The 19,982-nt window shown below is 35.0% G+C and overlaps 3 protein-coding genes across 8 annotated transcripts in view; 2 read left to right on the top strand and 1 right to left on the bottom strand.

Moving 5' to 3' along the window:
• The first annotated feature begins 79 nt into the window (after positions 1–79).
• On the top strand, positions 80–2,790 carry LOC105674472 (glutathione hydrolase 7-like). Its single transcript, XM_012370799.2, has 9 exons — positions 80–279; positions 403–563; positions 633–784; positions 854–933; positions 1,022–1,282; positions 1,405–1,695; positions 1,793–1,859; positions 1,940–2,170; positions 2,258–2,790. Exons 1-9 carry the CDS (start codon positions 264–266, stop codon positions 2,466–2,468), a joined length of 1,470 nt encoding a protein of 489 aa, XP_012226222.1. The 5' UTR covers positions 80–263; the 3' UTR covers positions 2,469–2,790.
• Positions 2,602–5,181, bottom strand: nac (GDP-fucose transporter nac). Its single transcript, XM_012370801.2, has 5 exons — positions 5,129–5,181; positions 4,277–4,351; positions 3,923–4,127; positions 3,519–3,657; positions 2,602–3,440 (listed from the first exon to the last, which is right to left on the bottom strand). Exons 2-5 carry the CDS (start codon positions 4,339–4,341, stop codon positions 2,851–2,853), a joined length of 999 nt encoding a protein of 332 aa, XP_012226224.1. The 5' UTR covers positions 4,342–4,351; positions 5,129–5,181; the 3' UTR covers positions 2,602–2,850.
• A 197-nt stretch (positions 5,182–5,378) lies between these two features.
• The window catches only part of LOC105674476 (protein bric-a-brac 2-like), a 31,279-nt gene continuing 16,675 nt past the window's right edge, over positions 5,379–19,982 (top strand). For 4 of the 6 annotated variants that reach the window (XM_012370808.2, XM_012370807.2, XM_012370803.2 and 1 more), the window contains exons 1-5: positions 5,379–5,930; positions 6,249–6,443; positions 6,530–6,727; positions 6,806–7,322; positions 7,427–7,489. In XM_012370808.2, coding sequence (XP_012226231.1) covers positions 6,258–6,443; positions 6,530–6,727; positions 6,806–7,322; positions 7,427–7,489 — 964 coding nt within the window. In that variant the 5' untranslated portion in view covers positions 5,379–5,930; positions 6,249–6,257. Of the gene's footprint in view, positions 5,931–6,248; positions 6,444–6,529; positions 6,728–6,805; positions 7,323–7,426; positions 7,490–16,179; positions 17,024–17,073; positions 19,331–19,982 lie in introns of those variants that run through there. The other 2 variants (XM_012370802.2, XM_012370804.2) reach the window with 2 other exon arrangements.

Genomic DNA, 19,982 nt, shown 5'->3' with positions numbered 1-19,982 from the left:
TTTTAAAAGTACCGCTTTGTGCGTGTACCATATTATTTAGTTTCTCTCTTATTCTTGTTAGATGGCGGTAGAATAAGTCAGCTTTCCTTCCTTTTCCGTCCAATTCCGTTATTTATTTTCACTTCACGTTTTTTTTTTCGCTATTGGCGCATCAGTTTTGAATAATACATATTGTTGTAATTTTCTCAGTATTTTATTATTATGGTAATTTAAGCGCAAGAATATTTTAATATCTTGATCACTGAGATAGTGAACTTACAAAAATGAGTTATAATACACGTAAGTTTTACGAAATATAAACATCTGTTTTGACATACATAAATTTAGCATTGTTATGCGTTAGTATGACTTATGAAAATCTTTCACTGAGTAAAGATGAAAAAGAAAAAGCATATTTTTCAGGTCTTACAGAAGAATGTCCTTTGACAAAGGAAAAAGATTATAAATATAGACTATGCTCCTGCAATGGACTGAGATTTATCATTATTTGTTTTCTTGCATTAACTTTTGCTATCACTACTATGCTAGTGTTGCAAATTTACTACACCGAAAGTATACCACAGGTATGCATAGAAAGAGAAGAATGTAAAGTGTTAATAAAATATTCTAACAATATTTTTATTTCATTTTAGATTAGCCTTCATGGAGCAGTTGCTACTGATTATTCAAATTGTTCTCAAATTGGTACCAAAATACTTAGAAGATTAGGCAATTCAGTGGATGCTGCAATAGCGGCAACTATTTGCATGACTGTAGTGGCACCCCATAAAACTGGACTTGGCGGGTAAGATATTGCTTTAAATTCTTAATTCTTGTTATTTCTTTAATTCTGAATTTATTTATTTATTTTTAGAGGTGGTCGTATAATGATATATAATTATAAAAATTACACTCATCCCATTGTTATTAATATTGTAAATAATACAGCTAAAGGTTTGTATATTACTTTAGTACATGTATGAAGTAATAAATGCAGGAAAAAGTAAAATATTATTTATCAATCCAATATGCCTCTTTGCAGAAGGTGAAGTACGTTTGCCAATTTTATTACAAGGATTGGAATTTGTTCAAGAATCATATGGCAGCTTGCCATGGCGTGATATCGTAGAACCCTCTGTTAAATTAGCTCGAGAAGGATTTGTTGTATCTAAGGATTTTGTCAATGAATTATCGAGAAATGCACATTACGGGATGCTTTATGGTTCTTTAAATCCGGGTGATACATTGCGTTTGTCAGAACTTGCAAACACATTAGATATTGTGGCAAAATATGGTTCAAAAGGTACAATTTAAATATTTTGTTGCATTTGCAGTTTTTTTCCAATTAAAAATAATTTTTATTTAATCTTACCTTGCTTTTTGTAAATTGTAATGGAATTATTGAAATTTAGTATTTTCTTACAGTTTTATACAACGGTACTGTGGCGCATAAAATTTTACACAATGGAATTCTGCATGAAGAATCATTGGAACAGTTAGCGAGTTACAATCCTGCTGTCACAAGTGCAAAAAGTTCAACATTACATGGTTATACAGTTTACTATCCGTCAGACGCATCTTTTATGCAAACAGTGATTGAAGCACTGGAAAGTCTTCCAATCTTCGCAAAAAATGCATCCACGATAGAATCGCAAGCTCTTATTGCTCATGCACTGATGTATTTGAATTTACCATTTTTTCAAAATATGCAACATGGTGAGTCACATCTGCTGTTCTGTTAATTATTATCAAAAGCTTACACATTATCATTTTATAGTTACAATTTTTAGTAATCTCATAATTATAATTTTAGCAAAAACAGAAACATACACTGGAGTTATGGCAATGGATTGGCAAGATACATACGTCAGCATCTTATCGTTAGTAATGCAAATCACATATATTTACATTTATTAGACAATCATACTGTTATTGTATTAACATATTATGAACGATGCAGCGGTTTGAGTTCACCTCTTGGCCTTGGAAATATGACTGACGCTGGATTTTTATTAGACAACATCGATGATGACAATTTATCCACATTTATTCCTATAATTTTTCACTCTAAAAAAGGAATATGTGGATTACGTGGAGTGTTTGGTTCAAACGATGCTTTTCTCAATGGACAAATTCTATACAATCTTATCATTCGTGCTTTGAACGTTTCCACTGCAATAGAATATCCCAGGTATGTAAAAAAAGTCTGATAACTTCGGATAATTCATAAGAAATTTTGATAATTGCTGACAGCTTACACTTTCTCCTTTTTATACAGATATTATTCTGTTCCATCTGGTGTGATGATCGAAAATAATCAAAGACATTCGATGGACGCTGCTTTGCAAGCACGATTGCGTCCTATGATATCCTCATTGCCTACTGACGATAGTTTATTCATAAAAAGTGTAAATGCAATAATTAAAACGAAAGATTTGTTATCGAGTCATTCCGATAGCCGTGGAAACGGAATCGCATCGCGATTCTAAATACGTATGCTTTGTTACAAGCATATACAGTCGTGTCAAGAATTTTGAAAACTGTGATATTAAAATTTCGGTCACATAATGATTATTCTATGAATACTCATGGGTGCACAATAATCGACTTCTTTCGAGAATGTTGAAATATGTATTTATATATTTTTTACTGTTTTATCTACATTAATGTAATACACGTATATATACACACTCTTGCAAACTTAAAATGAAAGTTGGTTTGCATATACATAAGAAAAAACAGTATTTTCCAAATTGTTTTTCTTGATATTTTTTTATAAAATATTTATAAAATAAATTTTTATATACATGATGGGTAGAATAAATTTTTAATATAAAAGCTTAAATAAAATTGTTACATCTTATTATTATTTTATACCTTAAGCAATTGTGTCTCGGCTTTGTACTCTTTCCTTAAATCTAGTTGTCTAATCTTCGCGTAAAATGCACTGGCAGTAAGGACGATCACATTGCTTACCCACCAAAGGAATGATTTCTTTTCGTTAAACCAATAAGTTGCTAAAACTGTTTGAGCGCATGCTTTCGCAGTCCCGCTGACGTTGTGTGTCAATGGGGATGTGACTTGTATTTGAAGCGCGGTGAAATATCCGATGGCGAAGCCGAATATACCACCGGCCGTCATAGCACCCCAGAAAAAAGGGTGTCTGAGTTTCTCATAATTATATATAGTCGTCGGTTCATCATTTAGTATCATTAATGGAATAAAAATGATAACGCTATACACATTGTTGTAATAAGAAAGCAGCCAAATGTCTTGATTTACTGCTGGAAGCGTCTGTTTCATACGAATGGAATATAAGGATAGCAGTAATGATCCAAGCACACCAAAAAAGGTTCCAAGAACAGACAGAGAACCAGCTACCTGTTCTTGATCCACGCCTAACCAGAATCCAGCGATAATTACTGCACAGCATGTTATGCATTTCAGAGATGTTTTTTGCCCTGTAAGTTTCCATTGATTAGTTATTCTGATAAGTTTCAATTAATTCAGTTAGACTTGCTTGTATGTAAGACTCTCACCAAGTAAAATATAGGTAAACACAACGTTAAATACAGTCGTCAGTGAGCGACCTACATAATAAAAGGCAACGCCAACATATTTTAAACACAAATTGTTAGTCGCTATCATTCCAGTGAACAGGATTGATAATGGCAGTACCTATAACAGTTAAAGAATATATATACACTTTTACAAAAGCTGATAGAAAGAAAGAGAGGAGAAAGGAAAAGTCTTTCCATATTTTAATTCAAAATTAATTTTTCTTCAATAAATTTATTGTGTCATTTTTTCATTTCCAATTATAAAGAATTAGCCATAAGATAAAAGTCTTTTGATGCAAAGCTTTCTTAAGATCAAATAATTTGCTTTCAGTGATTTACAGTGATTTGAAAAAATACTTGAAATATTCTTGAAAGAACTATACCTTTCTTATAACATCCTTCCTAAATGGGCTACCATCTGCCATTGTAATGTAGTTTGGGAACCATCGCGACAGTGTGCGTAAAGTGACACAAATAACTACGCTTATTATGCATTGAAACCAAGTTACAAAAAGAGGAGCATCCAAATTTATAATTTGGCTAGATAGAAGCGCCTTATTTACAAATACAGTCAAAATGGATACTATCCTAAAAAATATTTCAAATTATGTAAAATTCTGGTTTCAACAAATTGTACATAGAATTATATACATTTAAAAAATGCGTTAGTAGCAATTAAGTGAAAATAAAATTTATTATTTTCCACATTGGAAATTTTACATAATTTTGTTGCTTACCAGTAGGCTGCAATCACAGATGTGATGTACATATATTCGTAAGCAAGTCCTTTTTCCAGTTGCATCTTTGTTAAGCTTATATTTCAGAGAACAATAATCACACAGAACTTATAGATTATATAGTTATTAAAAAATTTGTAACAATATTTTGTTACAAATTGTTTGTAGAATAAATATATCACTATATATTTACAAGATAAACAATTTTATAGTCAAAATATTTCAATAAAATGCCAAATGTTCATCTAATAAATTATGACTTATATATAAAGTGCACATAAATATATATTAAATTGACACATAAACATCTATGTGTTTAGCCTCCAAGTTTGACTTGTTATGTTTGGACATCGTGTATATAATGACACTTGATGTTAACATATTTATATAAGTTTATATTTATTATTTCACTCTTTTTCTCTATTATTAGTTTTTTTCAACACGATACTTTCAGATAGTGTCTTTAATATGTTGTCAAATTTTAATTGTTGGATGCGACACGTCATCTGTTAAAGGTTAAGTAATGTATACGATGTTCGTGTTGCTTATACGCGATATTAATATATTTGACAGTATTAAATTGGACCTCTGGTCAAACCAGACTGCATTAAATTAATAAAATCTTATCTTATCTAACATATTATCTAAGAAAACCAAGAGAACATTGTTGTAAATTCTGAAAACCATAGATCAAGTAACACGTGTCCTTTTCGTATTCTGCTTGTGATTGTTTGATCTTGTATGTGACGTCTTTTTCCAAAAGTGACAGATTAGGAAAAAAATTGGAGTTTAAAGCCAGCGATACGCGATGCGAATTTCCGTGCTAAATCACATTCTACATAAGCGAATTACTAGAAATGCCGTATGCTGTATGGTGCGTAGTAAATAAAGACTGCTTTATATTAAATACATGATTGGTCTGTTTTCATTATGGTATGTTATATAAGTTGCCTGGATATATCCTAAACGCTTATAGCGAATTGAAATTTCTAGAAAATGCATTTTTCTATTGGACATTGTATTGTCGTCATCGCTTATCAAACGCAGTGTGAATGCGCCATAACAAGCCGCAAGAAGGAAGAAAAGAGGGGATAGTTGCGTCTTCTCGCGCATTTTATACGCGATTCCTGTACGGCAAATGGCCGCCAGCTGTCACACAGCTCCGAAGTGTGGCTTGTTGTAAGAGAACACGACGCGAATTCGGAGAAGGGCGTTTCTCTTAGCGCGAAGCACGTCGTGAGGACGCGATGCAGTTATATAACGACGCGCAGTTCGCTGACTGAGATTGACAGGATCGCCGTGAATGAGAGAGGGAGGGAAAAAAGAGTGGGAAAAAGAGAGCGTCGAGCGGTGAACGAGTGTGTGGCGCGCCAGCAACGAGCCTCCCCCCCTTCTCCATCTCAGTGTTGCTTGTACGGTGCCATGAGAGTGTGGCCAGCTCGACTGTTTGCAATTTTTATTTTACATCAAACGCGTAACTAGTCTGTGTTTACGCGAACGGCGGTGCGGCTGATCGTCATCTTTTTTAGCCCATTCGCCGCGCAAACATACGGATTGGCCTCGCAGCCGCGTTTTAATACTTCCTGCACGTGGTGCTGCAAGACTCCCTCGAGATACGCTTTCGATTCGCTTACACCCCAAGGACGCACACAAGGTAACATTTTGTTTGACGATACAAGACTCCCGGATAATTTTTTGGATACTGTTGTCTCGTTTTTGCTTGTTCGAATTAACATGCGATGTATCAATTGTTTTGTAATTATTTCATTAAAAAAAAAAAAAAAAAAAAAAAAAAATGCGTATCTATGAGTATTTCTACTTTAATTTTATTTTAATGAAATTTTGTATATTTAATTCTATATTTGCCTATTTAATTCTATATTTGTCTATTTAATTCTATAAAATTATTCACACCACAGTGTAAATTTATATCTCATGATCTAATAAGAAGTTGGCTTCCTTTTATTTTCAGGGAAGCAGCATGGGTTCCAGTCAACAATACTCTCTTAGATGGAATAATTATCTAAAACACATCACTTGTGCTTTCGATACACTAAGAACAGATCAAGATCTCGTAGATGTTACTTTGAGCTGTGAGGGCAAAAAGATCAGAGCGCATAAAATGCTTTTGTCAGCATGTAGCACATACTTTAGAGATTTATTTAAGGTAAAAATAATTTGTTTAAAGACAGATTATTTATCACAGGTTTATTTAAACGCAGAAACACCCTCTATAATGGTTGCTTATTATAGGAAAATCCGTGCCAGCATCCAGTCGTAATATTCCGTAATGTAAAATTTGATGATTTGGCTGCTTTGGTAGATTTTATGTACCAAGGCGAAGTGAATGTTGTTCAAGAACAGTTAGCAAGTTTTCTCACAACGGCAGAACTTTTGGCAGTACAGGGCCTTACAGATGGTACAGGAAAGGATAATGACTGTTTAGTAGAGGTAAGATGTTAACATGTAAAATCTATTAAAAATATACGCGTTTGATAGTCGTTATTTATATATTATATTTCTTTTCAGGATGATATAGAAATTCCTAATGAGCCTGAAGTCCAATTGCAGAACACCTCTACAGGCAAATCTACAGCGGATAGAAAGAGAAATACATCGCCGTCCTCGCCGATGCCGTACCATGCCGTTGAATTGCAGCCTGAAACACCGCCAAACAAAAGGAGAAAAACTCGAGAAAGTACAAATGCGAATGCGGAAAAGAATTCAGCGAGGAACAGTGAGTCGGCGAAGGATTCCGATGGAAAAGCGTCGGAAAATCAAACCGGGTCTAGCTCCGATCCTGTGGAAATAATTCCCCTTATGCCAAATTTAAAACTGGAGATGCCCGATTATCTCGAGCAAGACGGTAGCAGTTGTAGTTACGAAGACCAGAGTATAGGCGACAGTGCATTGACTAAAATTGCTATAGACGAAGCATCATCAAATACACCTGATCACGAACAAAAGCCCGACATCAGTCAGACGTTTTACTCGAGTCAATCGACATCGGACGGTTTGGACGGCAAACATCAATCAGCGGATGTTGGTAGGTATACTTGTTCGCGATAATTTTCAGAACTCGCAGAATAACCTTTAATTGCATTCACTTCGATCAGTTCTTAATATAAAGGAGTTTTGTCTGTTTATTAGGACACCTACTTTCTAAACCAAGTACTTCTGGAGAGAGACAGTCAAGGCAGGATGCAGTACAGGGTGAGTGAGATGTTTTTTTTATTATGTACAAATTGTATGACGTAGTTCTGCCATTACGATAAAAAAAAATTATATATATATATATACTATTAAATAATAAATTAAATAATTGAAGTAAATTTTGAATTTTAATATTTTTTATTTAAATCGTAATTTAAAATTAAATTATTAAATTAACAAACTATAATATATAACAAATTTGGAACAAAATATATTTAACTGTTTATCTTCAATATCCAACTGTTAGCGATGAAAGTGGATCAGAATTTAATTATACTTTACAAATGCAATGTAGTGATAGTAATGTTTAGTAGTAATGGCAGTACAGCAAACATCTAAGTTTTGTATCCACATAGTCTACATATACAGTCCAAAAGCTTACAATATTTTTTTAATATTTGAAAATATGCGTCTCTATATATCCCTGAATTTATATAATATTATATATATAAACTTACAAAAAAATTTTATTTACTATAATTCCAACTATAAATTGCTCTAAAATAAAACTGCACTCTGATAATTTTAATGGTGATGGTACAATTGCATGCGTTTGTGGGTACAAAACTGACGCAGTATTATGAACACCTTGATACATGAAGCATTAGTATCACACATGGGAATTACTTGATTTCATGGATTAAGGTTCTGTACGAATTTCTCGACAACAATAGGAAGGAAGACGGGATTCCTTTTTATTGTGACATCTATTAAGTTTGAGGGGTAGTTAGTTGACTGAGTTTCACATCAAATTATACGATGGTTTGGTAGTCTGTGCAGCTTTGCATTACTTATACACGCACACAAATTAAAGAAAAAAAAAAAAGATTAGATTAAGTTTAAAGACAATGATATAGGATTTTCCAATGGAAACGTCCATTATTTCTCCACAACGATGAGTTTTTGCAGAAAATATTTTAGGGGTTTACTTACAACTTTTCTTTTATATGTGGATCTGGTTCTTTCTAGCTTAAAGAAATGTGTAAAAATAGCAAACAAATGATAATACTTTTTGCGGTTTACAAAAATAGCGTCAATTTTACCGCGTATTGCTATTAAAAGTTTATTAGTTTTTGCAATGCTCTGTGAAACATTAATCTTACAATGCTATCAATTTTTCACTAGATTACTCTTGCATTGTTAAACAGAATCAGGTTCGCACTTTATCGTAAGTCAATTTTTGAGCATTAACGATTCGATAAATATTTGCGCGCGATTCCCTATTATAATGGGAGAGAGATTACATTAATTTTTTTTCAACGATCACATCGAGATTTACTGTTAATGTACAGAGTGCATGGTGTTTTGGATGTAAATGTATGGTACAGGCACTCGGGTGTAGGTTGAACTGTAGATACTAGTAAGCATTGCCAAGTGCTGTATGTGTGCCGACAATCATCAACATTCCTTTTTTCAATAACTTTATATCAAAAGCCATCACTATATTCCTCATGCGCACTAACTTTATAAGCATACTTTTGTGTATAATACTAAAAAAAGAAAAATACCTTCCGATGCTGGTTCAAGGCAATTCCTTCTGAAAACTTAATTTGTGTGTAATCAGCGCAAATCTCGATACACACAGACGATTTATTTGCATGTAACGTTAATTTTAAATGCATAATACATTTTTGAACGTGAGAACGAAACGCTATCAAATTTACGGGATCATTTGCTGAAAACTTTAATGGAAATTATCACCATCGAGTATATTATTCTACCAGCAATTAGAAAAACTTTTTCTATAATATATAATAATTATTTATTTCCTAATGACATAATTATGCTCTAAGTGCCTTAAATAAATTTCAAATCAAGGTTTTACTGTACTCGAGACATAAATAGTTTCGAAATTCTTTTGGATGTGCACGATACGTTTGCAAAGTTCAGTTAATAGACAATGAAAATACCAGCATAAAACAATAATTTTAGAGGAGATGTTCTAAAATTATTCCATTTCGGGTATAATTGCTTATGTACTCTTTGAGTTGGGATCTCTTCTTGCGATCTCACAATCAGTATTGCTGCATCTCTATTGGGTTAAGTTAAGATTAACTTGCAAAATGCAACAATCGTTTCATTCTGCACCGCGAGGTACACTATCGCGCAGCCTCGTCGGATACAATCTAATTCTGAAACAGTCAGGTGGTGGTGGTGCTCTGGTGACAGTGGCATGCGTGAAATCTTTCCTTAATATCTTATAGCTTAAGACCGACTCTTTCTCTTTTTGTACGGTGCAAAATTCTATACAGTAAATACGAATGCGTGTGGGAAAAACGGCGATTAGTTTGGATCGATACTTCTCCGGAATCCGTCATTTTCTAGCATTGTCAGTCTACGTTGGTATTAGTATTTCATTAGAAGAATTGATCTCTGGAAAGAATGACATCACGTGCATATTTTTTCGCATGATTAAGTGGAAAATTTAAGTTCAAAGGTATCTCAACAAATACATAAGATTGCATCAGCAGTTACAATATTCTCTATTTATCAAGTGCAGTTAGCATTTTTTTTAATTTACAAGTGATTATAAATCTAGATCAGCCCATAAAAAAATATATATATACATCTAAAGAATATATATATTTCTTTCAAACAAAACTGTAATACATTTATAGTTTGAGATTCGTTTATCATCAGCGTAAATATTAAATTTTGATTGATTTCGATGATTCTCTAATAAATTAATGAACGACAAATAAGTAGAAACAGTTATTTTTGTGGACTATTACTAAGAATGTTTTTTATCAATTGCTTACTAATTACACACAAAGTTGATCAAAATTTCACGAAAAACAAATTCAATGAGCAGATGGATGAGTGATGGATTCTGGAAGACTATCGATATACGATATTTTCTTCGAGAATCTTACGAGTTTTGGGATTTGGGGGGATACTTTTTGACCCGACCCGAAATTTTTTAGTTATCAAAATAGCCGAAAAAGAAATAGATAACGTTTTGACAGGTAGGTAATTCAAGTCTTTAACAAGAAACCAAAAATATGAGTTTTCCTATCACAAAAACATCAAAAAGCTTGTTCCTTCATTTTTCAAGTGCTAACGTTATTACCGTCTCTCACGTGTCTCCGCGCAATGTGACCCGCTGCATTTCGCCTCGAGATTGATTTATCGCGCGGATTTTCTCATTATTGATTCGCAACTGTAAAGCGCACGATTGCGGACCGCATTGATCGAGCAAATATGATATCTTGGATTTAGAGCAATCACAGCCAAATAATGTGGCTTAGAAAGAGAGAGAGAGAAAAAATTTCTAATATTTATTGCCACTGAACTATACAGAGTGACATTAATTTCGTTGGACGATTTCGTGATGAGGTCGAAAGAGAAGTCAGCAGGTAAATTCTACATCAAAATTGATCATGAGCTTTCGTTGACAGTCGTTTCGAACTAATATCTTTATTTGGACACAGAACTCCTATCTCCAAATCTCGTTGCCATTGGCTTTTCTAATTCCAAGGTATTGAATAATTTTTCAAAGTTACTTCGCTGACACGCGATCTTGTCGGTAGTCCTGTGATGTCGCGAAATTCACCGTGCGTCGTCGTTTCTGAACAAACATCGATCGAGATCGATGAATGGCATGGACAAACAAACACATTGATGGACGACGAGTGCTTGTGTAGGAGTTTGCGTTTCGCACTGAGAAGAGTGAGCCGGCTCGTCGACACTTTTATCGCAAAGCGAAGTGCAACGATGAACACGATAGAGGCAATCGGCGTGGCTTTCCCGTCCGCGATAGAGAAGCTCGCTCGTCCGAGGTATCGATCTCGCTCGCGTATAGCGCAGCGGGAGGTCGACGAAGCTCATCGTCAAGAAACACGAGGCTGAACACGCGAGCCGGCGGGCGTCCCAATCAATTACGTGCAATCAGCGTCCTCGTTCCAGCGTCATCGACCGCATGGAAAGAGATTCACTTCTCGATTCGCCAAAGAATCTCATTGGCCGACGTGAAGGCGGAGAGATATCTCTTGCGAGCTCCCGGACAACGAAACTGTCAAACGGCACATAGTCGATTGGAAAAGAAACGGCTGTGAAAATTATCTTACGATGGTCTCCACCGTCAGGCAGCGATCTCACCGATAGATTCGTGAGAGGAACGATTATTCAAGAGAACGAAGCGTCCCAGGACGAGAACCGGAAGCTCGTCCACGTGGACTCGCTTCCAACGCGCGTTCGCCGAAAGAAAAGACTGATATCGCTACTTAACGAGCCCCCGTAAATGCTCGAGTAAATTTCGAGTTACCGGTCGACCGGACAAACTCGTCGACGTCGATAGGGGAGCTTAACAGGAGGAGCGTCACGTGAACTCCCCTCCGCGGAGGGGGAGACGTCGGAATGATGCCTGCGCGTTGGAACTAGCAATTAAATTGTAACTGGGAACACACGCTACCGCACGCGCGAACTCGTCGTAATTAGCGCGATGTTTAAACGACCACGACCGCGATGTTAACGAGAACGGGGCGGACGGGGTGCATCAGGTCGTTAATGACACACACTGTAGACACGGCTTTCTAGCGGATGCTGCGATTGTGGGATTATTTGTGGTTGGTGCTGGGGGCTGGTGCTGCTGCTGCCGTTGCCGCTGCCACGGTTTTGCTGTTATTTTTTGCCCGAGGGATGTGATATAAACGGAGGTCTTTTCGGGTTTTTTTTTTTTTTTTTGTAATTTTTTTTTTGTAACTGTACAACTAACGGTTGCCTGCATGCCCCTACCGCGCCTACTTACTTCTTAAGAAACTGACTAACCCCGACCACACAGCCCGACGAGCATTGTGTTTGCTGTTCGCCACAACACTGTGTTTCTCTTTAGGAGGGTTTACGTACGTATCTGGTCAGCCGCATAGCCTCAGCAAAGCGAACGGCCACGGGAAAGTGTGCGTGCACTGCAAGCAGCGCGGCATGGTAACGTCACGTGGCAAGCTCAGGCAGACCCGCTTCAAATGCTGGCCCTGCAATGCCTGTTTGTGCCGCTGGCCATGCTTCGTCGACTATCACAAAATGCGCGCGATCCCGCATATCCCGCCCCCCTAGCACCAACCCCCGGTTGGCGTAGTGCCTCGCCGGCAGCGAAAAAAACAGATTAATGTCCCGCGCCCGCGATCGACGCAGCGACGCAGGGAAAATCGGTATGAAAGAGAAACCTCGGTGTAGATTTGTCCTATCGAGGCAGAGAGAGAGAGAGAGAGAGAAAGAGGAAGAGAGCTTTTATTAGCTTTATACGCAATACATGTGAGCCTCATGTTTTTTTTTTACACAGGCGAGCATTTTTTGTATGTAACTCCGTATGTAATGTCGCGTAGAACGATCAGTCAAATGGATTGACGTATTTAGGAGGGGATGATTCGGCAGTGGCAAATGTCAAAATTTCGTTGGTTCGCCTGCTATCGTCAAAGTGATGTCAAAGCAACATCAAAATTTTTTTTCGAACTTTTATTTCGAACCCGTTGTGCTTATACCACAGCGAGTCTGTTAAGTCCGTACGACAATTTCGTTGCAAATTTTTTTCTGGAACCTTTTCGAACGATGACGATTTTTTTCTCTTTCAAAGCAGGAATTTACGGCTTGTTCCACTAGTTGTTAAATCGATTCTCTTGAATCGCACTTTCGTTCATTTTCCAAACAGAACGGACTCTCTTGAGACTCTTCCCGGACTCTTCCTTCAATTTTCGCATCTCGCTGTCGGCGTTAGACAATTTATACCCCATACAAAGCGTTTATTAATTGCCAAACTAGTGTTTATTTATATGTGACGATTGTAAGTGTAACGACGACGTGCTGTTCAACGACGAGAACTAATTACGTACGTTACTAGTTGTGTAACATTTTTGTGCGTATTAATGTATATAGTTACACTATATGAATTATGAATATGTTGATCGCAATCGACGATTGTGTGACTAATGTGACGATTTTCAACGAACCATGGTATTTAATATGATGCTGCGCTAAGTAAGTTACATGAGATTATCGTTCTACAGTCGAAATTAATTTGATTTCTGATATTGGAAAATTCCGCGCAATTTGGAAAAGAAGATAATCAATAATTACGACCACAAGAATATAGAACGGGATTTACAATTTCGGTTAAATAATTTATGTTATTAAAATAATGTAATGACGAAGTAAAATGTAAATTATTAAAAAATTATCGACGTCATATCGTATATTTTTTTACTTTTCTACTTTTATATTGAAAAATATATATGGTAGATTATAATAAATCTACATTTTATTTCGCAAGAATTGGACCGAAATTGTCCCTTATTATCGAAACATTGCAGATTCGGCAAAAAACGTAACAAATTAGGAACAATTCAATCTATGATGAAGTAAAGTCAATTTAATTTCGACTTTTCCTGTAAGACTGTTATGTAGCCTCATCGATGCAAGTGTGTCGACTTGTTATTTTTGTCAGCTACGTTTATCGCGCAGATTATCCATCATTTATCCAGGATCTCGTTACCGTGAAGACCTAGATGTAACCGATTCGTTAAGAAAATTTTAAGTACAAAGAATAGTAATTTTTTATCCGCTAAGGGAACTACTTAAGGCAGCTATTTAATTCATTACATACGTATAAGATAATCCAAGCACACGGATCGTTCAAATTTTGGTGCATTATGTCCTTTGCACGCGTTTCCGAAGATCTCTTAATAAGATTAAGTACATACACAGTATGTGTGTGTCATCGTAGAAATAACAAGATTAATTTTTTAATTATTAATTTATATGTTATAATTTATTGTAATAAATATAAATAATTATAATATAATAATATAATATATTATATAATATAATATAATACAATATAATATAATATATTATATTATAATTAATTATAATACAGGAATGCCCAACTAGTCGCGACGTGTTTGTTGATGGATCTTCACATTTTGATTTTGTTATAAAATTTGTATTTCTAATTTTTATATTAATTTTGTTTCTATCAATTTCTTTATATTTTAACACTTAGTTTGTCTCTATCGATGTGTTTAAATCACATTCTAATTTTATGTTTAATATTATATTTTTTCCTCCGTACATGAGTAGATCGCGAGGTCTATTAAAAAAAGTAGTTTGTTTATACAAAAACGTTGGCAGCACTGTTATAATATAATATAATTTGTTACAATAAATTATAATTAATTCATAAAAAGTTAATAATTAAAACAATCTTGTTATTTTTCAAATATACTGTGCACCGCTCAACTTTATCGCGAGCCTGAGCAAGATTGTTTGGATTTTCGTATTAGCATCATACATTTTACTTTCCGTAAGACAAATCACGTACTGTAATACAATCGTACTTCGCAATACTGCAAATAACTATAGACTGATTTTCATTAAAATAATCATTGTTTATTTTTATTATTTGCGCGACGTTGAGAGAGAACGAAGGGATTGGATGTTTTTATTATAATTCCCTTTCTATTCCTGTCAGATTCCAATTTATCGTATTAATTATTATGGAAAATACTCAAAGCGATTTTTTAATAAAGAATATATTTGACCACGATTGCTAATTTTGTCACAGCTTCGACATGGATAATAGAATCTTGCGAGAAATGTTAGAGAATTTGTCTTTATTCAATGTTAAGTTGGAGAGATTTAATTGAAGAATTTATGACATATTAAAATATTAATGTGCGAGCAGAGAAATTTAGGTTTTCTGTACGCAAACTTCTTTTTGCAAGATGCTTAAAATGATTATTTAATGCGACTGAACTATACGGAAGAACATATGTGAATAAAAGTATTACATAATTATATCCTCGAGAATTCTATGCTTTTCTTAAGATTCACGTTGCTTAGAACGGTCGATTAGCGTCACGAAATAATTCCTTTTCTGATATTTTCGATCGCCTGGGGGCTTAATGAGCTTCTCAATCTCTCTTCAATGGTGTCGTATGGTATTATCTACTTTTCGTGTGTGGTGTCATGTGTCGTATTTAAGAAAAAAAAAATATATCTTCTGTTTCCTCTGTCTGATTAGGCTTGCCTCTACTTAGCTTGCGCTTATCACGCACGTTATAGGAGAAAAAGGCGTCAGGAACCGACGAGAAGAAGCGAGACGTGATATCTTACAAATACTTGAATCACTTTTCATCTCACGCATCTTTCCATTTCGTGAATTGAACCTCTTTTCGCAAAAATTATGTGCTACAGATTATGTGCACACGTAATAAATAAAATTTGTGTGTCTCAACGGTTATTAAATGTTCTAACACAAATTTACGCGTCCGTATTTATGTGACTTGTATTAATTTTATTTGTGAGCAGAAAATCTCTCGGAGTACACTTGGCTTTGAAAATCAGTAGACGTAGATTTGACTTGTCACTCTAAAAGGCGAGCTTCGCAAGATCCAGAATTTAGAGTTCGGTATTCGAGTTATCTCTGGATAAGAGGCGAAAGGAGCGCTTCCAAGCTTTTGGGACGGGATCTTTCTTTCCCACGATCAGCCACGCGGGATGGGGTTGTTAGAGCCTAAAGCTTGTCCGAGCGAGGCAGTGGTGGTTGTCATTGATGCGCGCACTACCATTAGCCTCCCCTCCCCCTCCTCGGATTTTGGTCGCGGATGAGATCGAGCACGTATACATTCGACGTACCGTCAGCGTTGCGGCTAACAATGCGTGGTGGTGACGTTGTGTGTTTGTTGTTTTCTTTGTAGAGCGAGCCGCGGGAGACGCCGCCGCGGGTGGCGACGACGACGACGCCGACGCCGTTTCTGCCAGCGGCGTCGCCGAGCTCGTCCCGGACGACGACTACGGTCAGTCCGGCGCTGCGGCGGACGCCGGCCTCTTGTTTCGCTGTAGAATTTGTTGGAAGGGTTTCAAGCACCCGATGTCGTTGACACTGCACAAGGACTTGCACGCGGGCCAGACCAGGTGTCCGATTTGCCAGCGCATTTTCAGTCGAAGTTACGACATGAAAACACACTTGCTGCGCATCCACAAGCGTCAGCACACGCTCAGTGTATTCGACGTCAACTCGAGCTTTTGAAAATTATGATGAGAAATTCTCCCCCTTCCCACCCCTGGGCTTTTCTTCCTTCTCTTCTTGGGCTTCTTGGACCGTCCGTTTTTTCGCGCGAAGTCAATTATTTCTTATTGCTGTGAGAAAACATCTTAATGACAGATTTCTCGTGATATTTAAAGCCGAATGTATATTAGCGAAAATAATATAAGAAGCTTCCATAGAGCGCAATCTGCATGAATATCTATTTTCTGGACTGTTTCAAGTGGATTTCATCTATTTTTAATGGAAATTTAACTTGGAGCTTAATTCTTAAGACATTCGACATGTTCGCTGTTAAACAAATCTTGCATGATCAACGATATTATTAACTTCGGATGCGAGTAACGTTAGTATTTGAGAATGAAAGGACAAGCGAGATGAATCTCTATTCATCACAAAATACTCGAATCGAATGCCTGCGAGAGAGAAACAAAAAAAAAAAAAAAAGAAATCTTATCGAGTCTAAAGATTTAACTCACGAATTCTTATTAAAAACAGCTTTCGTGAATATACGATGTAAATGTGTGAAATCGTATGTCTGTTGTAGAGTCTCTAAACGAATTGGCAATCTACATGACAAAACTACCACCTCTACCACCTAAACCTACATATATACGAGATGACTATTATGATACATCTCCGAGTCCGTCTGCAACGTGGAATGTGTTACACGATAATAATCAGATCGTGCCTGATAATATTGAGATAAAGAAGAAAAAGAGGGGACGGCCACCTAAAAGTTCGTACCTAAAGAAAGAGCAGAATTTGATTCCACCTCGGAATTTGGCTGTAATGCGGAACTTGTCACGTCACGAGATCCAAAAAAAGAAAGGACCGGCTATACAAGTAAAGCGACCCTGTAAAAGGTGTCGCGAAAGAAACATCAGGATACCTACCTATAAAGACAAAAGGAGTTATTCCAATTCCATTGTTCAAGTGACGACTTTCTGTAACGAATGCGTTGGCAAGCCTCACTTTTGCCTGCCTTGCTTTAATATAGTACATCAGATTACATCCGAGTGAAATATCCTTGTTTTACAGGAGCAAACATATTTTGCTAGCAATACCTTTTTTATAAATCATACCTTTTTCTTAAATATTGAGATTTCTTACTATATGCATTAAATATTACATTTTCTAATCGAACTCAAAAGACAGAGTTCCTTACATGTGATTAATTATTAATTCTTTGCGGACGGGATAGTTTAGAAGTTTGCTGGGTGTCAGCAAGAACAGGGTGCGTTCGAATGTTAACATGTATAATATATTAGTATAATATAATATAATATAGTATATTATAATATATTATATAATATAATATATTATAATATAATATTAGTATATTATAATATAATATATAATATAATATAATATAATATAGTATAGTATATTATAATATATTATATTATAATGTAATATAGTATACTATATAATATATTGTACAATAATGTGTCGATATAAACAAACGATAGACACAGAGTATGGGAATAGCTCGAGGCGCGTCTAATACGATAAAATCATGTCGGGAATGTCTCGACATGCGTCCGCAAAGGGTTAAAGCAGCGAACATGTTATTCTTGAAAATTATTAATTTTGCATTAAGGAAAAATTGCTTACAAATTTCGAAATATTTTATACTAAAATACATCTTATTGCTGACGAGATAGCATATGTATGGAAAAAAGTTTATATAAGTGATTCTGACGATTTCTGTAACACATTCTATTACATTCATGGAAATTTATTTGTCTGAATATCAAGCACCAGTTTAAATGTCAATTTTCGATCTCCGCAAGGGAGATTAGATACCTTATTATTTTATATATTTAAGCGTGCAAATAAAGCAAAGCGTTTTTATTTTGAGCAATAAAAATAAAACTCTAAAGATCTTGCCAATATAGAATTAAAGATGTAAATAAGATCGAAGGTGCTTACGTTATTTTGTTACTTATGGAACATTCATTATAACCGGAAAAATTTTATTGATCTAAACGACGTGCCATGAACTAGAAATATGTATTAAGAATATTTAACCCTTCGATCTATAAGTTTTCTTCTCTCTCATTTGATAATTTTAATGTATTTCGTACTTAATAATATAAGATAAAATTTAAAATTTTTATTAAAGTTAAATTAAAACTATTACAATTTTTTAAATATCTATAATGCAATTTTTTTCAATTTTGACATATTATTTCAAAAATTTAGGCATCTAGGTACAAAATGTTCTCATCATATAAATCGAAGGGTTAAGGACATTATTATTTTAAGTTTTTGCAGAATTGTTTTGAAATTTGCTAAACACAATTGTAAGATCGTTAAATAATATTTTGTTTTCTACCATTGTCGACATTTATTTTTAGTTTTTTTCTAGATCCACTTTATTGACTTCATTGTTGATCTCTTTGATTCTTGTATTCTCACTGCATAATTATATTGTGAATACATATATAGCCATCGATTGCATTTTATTGTAGATATGCAATGAGAAAACGAATCACACATTTTAAAACATCGAAAATTACAATTCGAGCAAAAGTGCGATCTGATATTTTTCAAAAATCTTACAATTAGAATTACTGAAAATGAATATGTGCATGTATTCGGGATGATATATTTTGCCATTATATTATACCATATATATACAATCTTGCGTCGCGCGTGTTCCGAACTTTTTTAGAATATTTAGTGATAAAATACTTACATGTTTGAAATCAATTTTGTATAAGATTTGCGTATTATCAGTTCCAATGATAATCAATTACATTGGTTGTGAGTTTCTAATAAAAGTATTGTAAAATGTATTATCGTATTATTCGCTTTAGCAACAAGCAAAACTGTGCGATCCGGCGCAATTAACAACAATTGGAAAAATAGGGTGCAGCGAGCGACAAATCAACGGCAATAAAAAAAAAAAAAAAAACCGAATCGTTCAAAAACGACGCGATTCGACGTTAGAATTTCAAGACATTTTCATATGGAAGAGTTTTATTTCTTTATTATGTTCAAAGGGAGAACTTCGCATGAGTCTCGGTGTCCGCAAGCTTTTTGACATTTTGCCATCTCAAAGAATTCTCCTTTTCGTTTCTGGCTGAAGGCTTTATTGAACATGCTTATGGGGACTATATACCTACTTATATTGGTTACGAGCTCTTAACACAAAATCCCGACTGTCGTATCGATGTACGGTACACATACTCGACACAAAATGCGTTGGCGAGTATAATGTATGAAGGGCTGGCCTGTCAGCAGAAGTAGTAATTAGAGGCACAAGTCAGGCATCAATGATTTTTCATGATTTGCCATAAATTCAAGAATGTTCGGTCAATTTTTTATAACATTACAAACTATTAATTATAGTTTGTAAGTGCACTTTTTTAAAATCAATCATTGGTTCTTAGAAATATTATTGAGAGAATAAACATATAATTTGATTATTAAAATATGTCGAATAAG

This window comes from Linepithema humile, chromosome 1 (assembly GCF_040581485.1).
Source record: "Linepithema humile isolate Giens D197 chromosome 1, Lhum_UNIL_v1.0, whole genome shotgun sequence".
NCBI classification, from domain to species: Eukaryota; Metazoa; Arthropoda; class Insecta; order Hymenoptera; family Formicidae; genus Linepithema; species Linepithema humile.
Note: the sequence above shows the minus strand (reverse complement) of the source record. Positions and strands in the feature narration are given on the sequence as shown.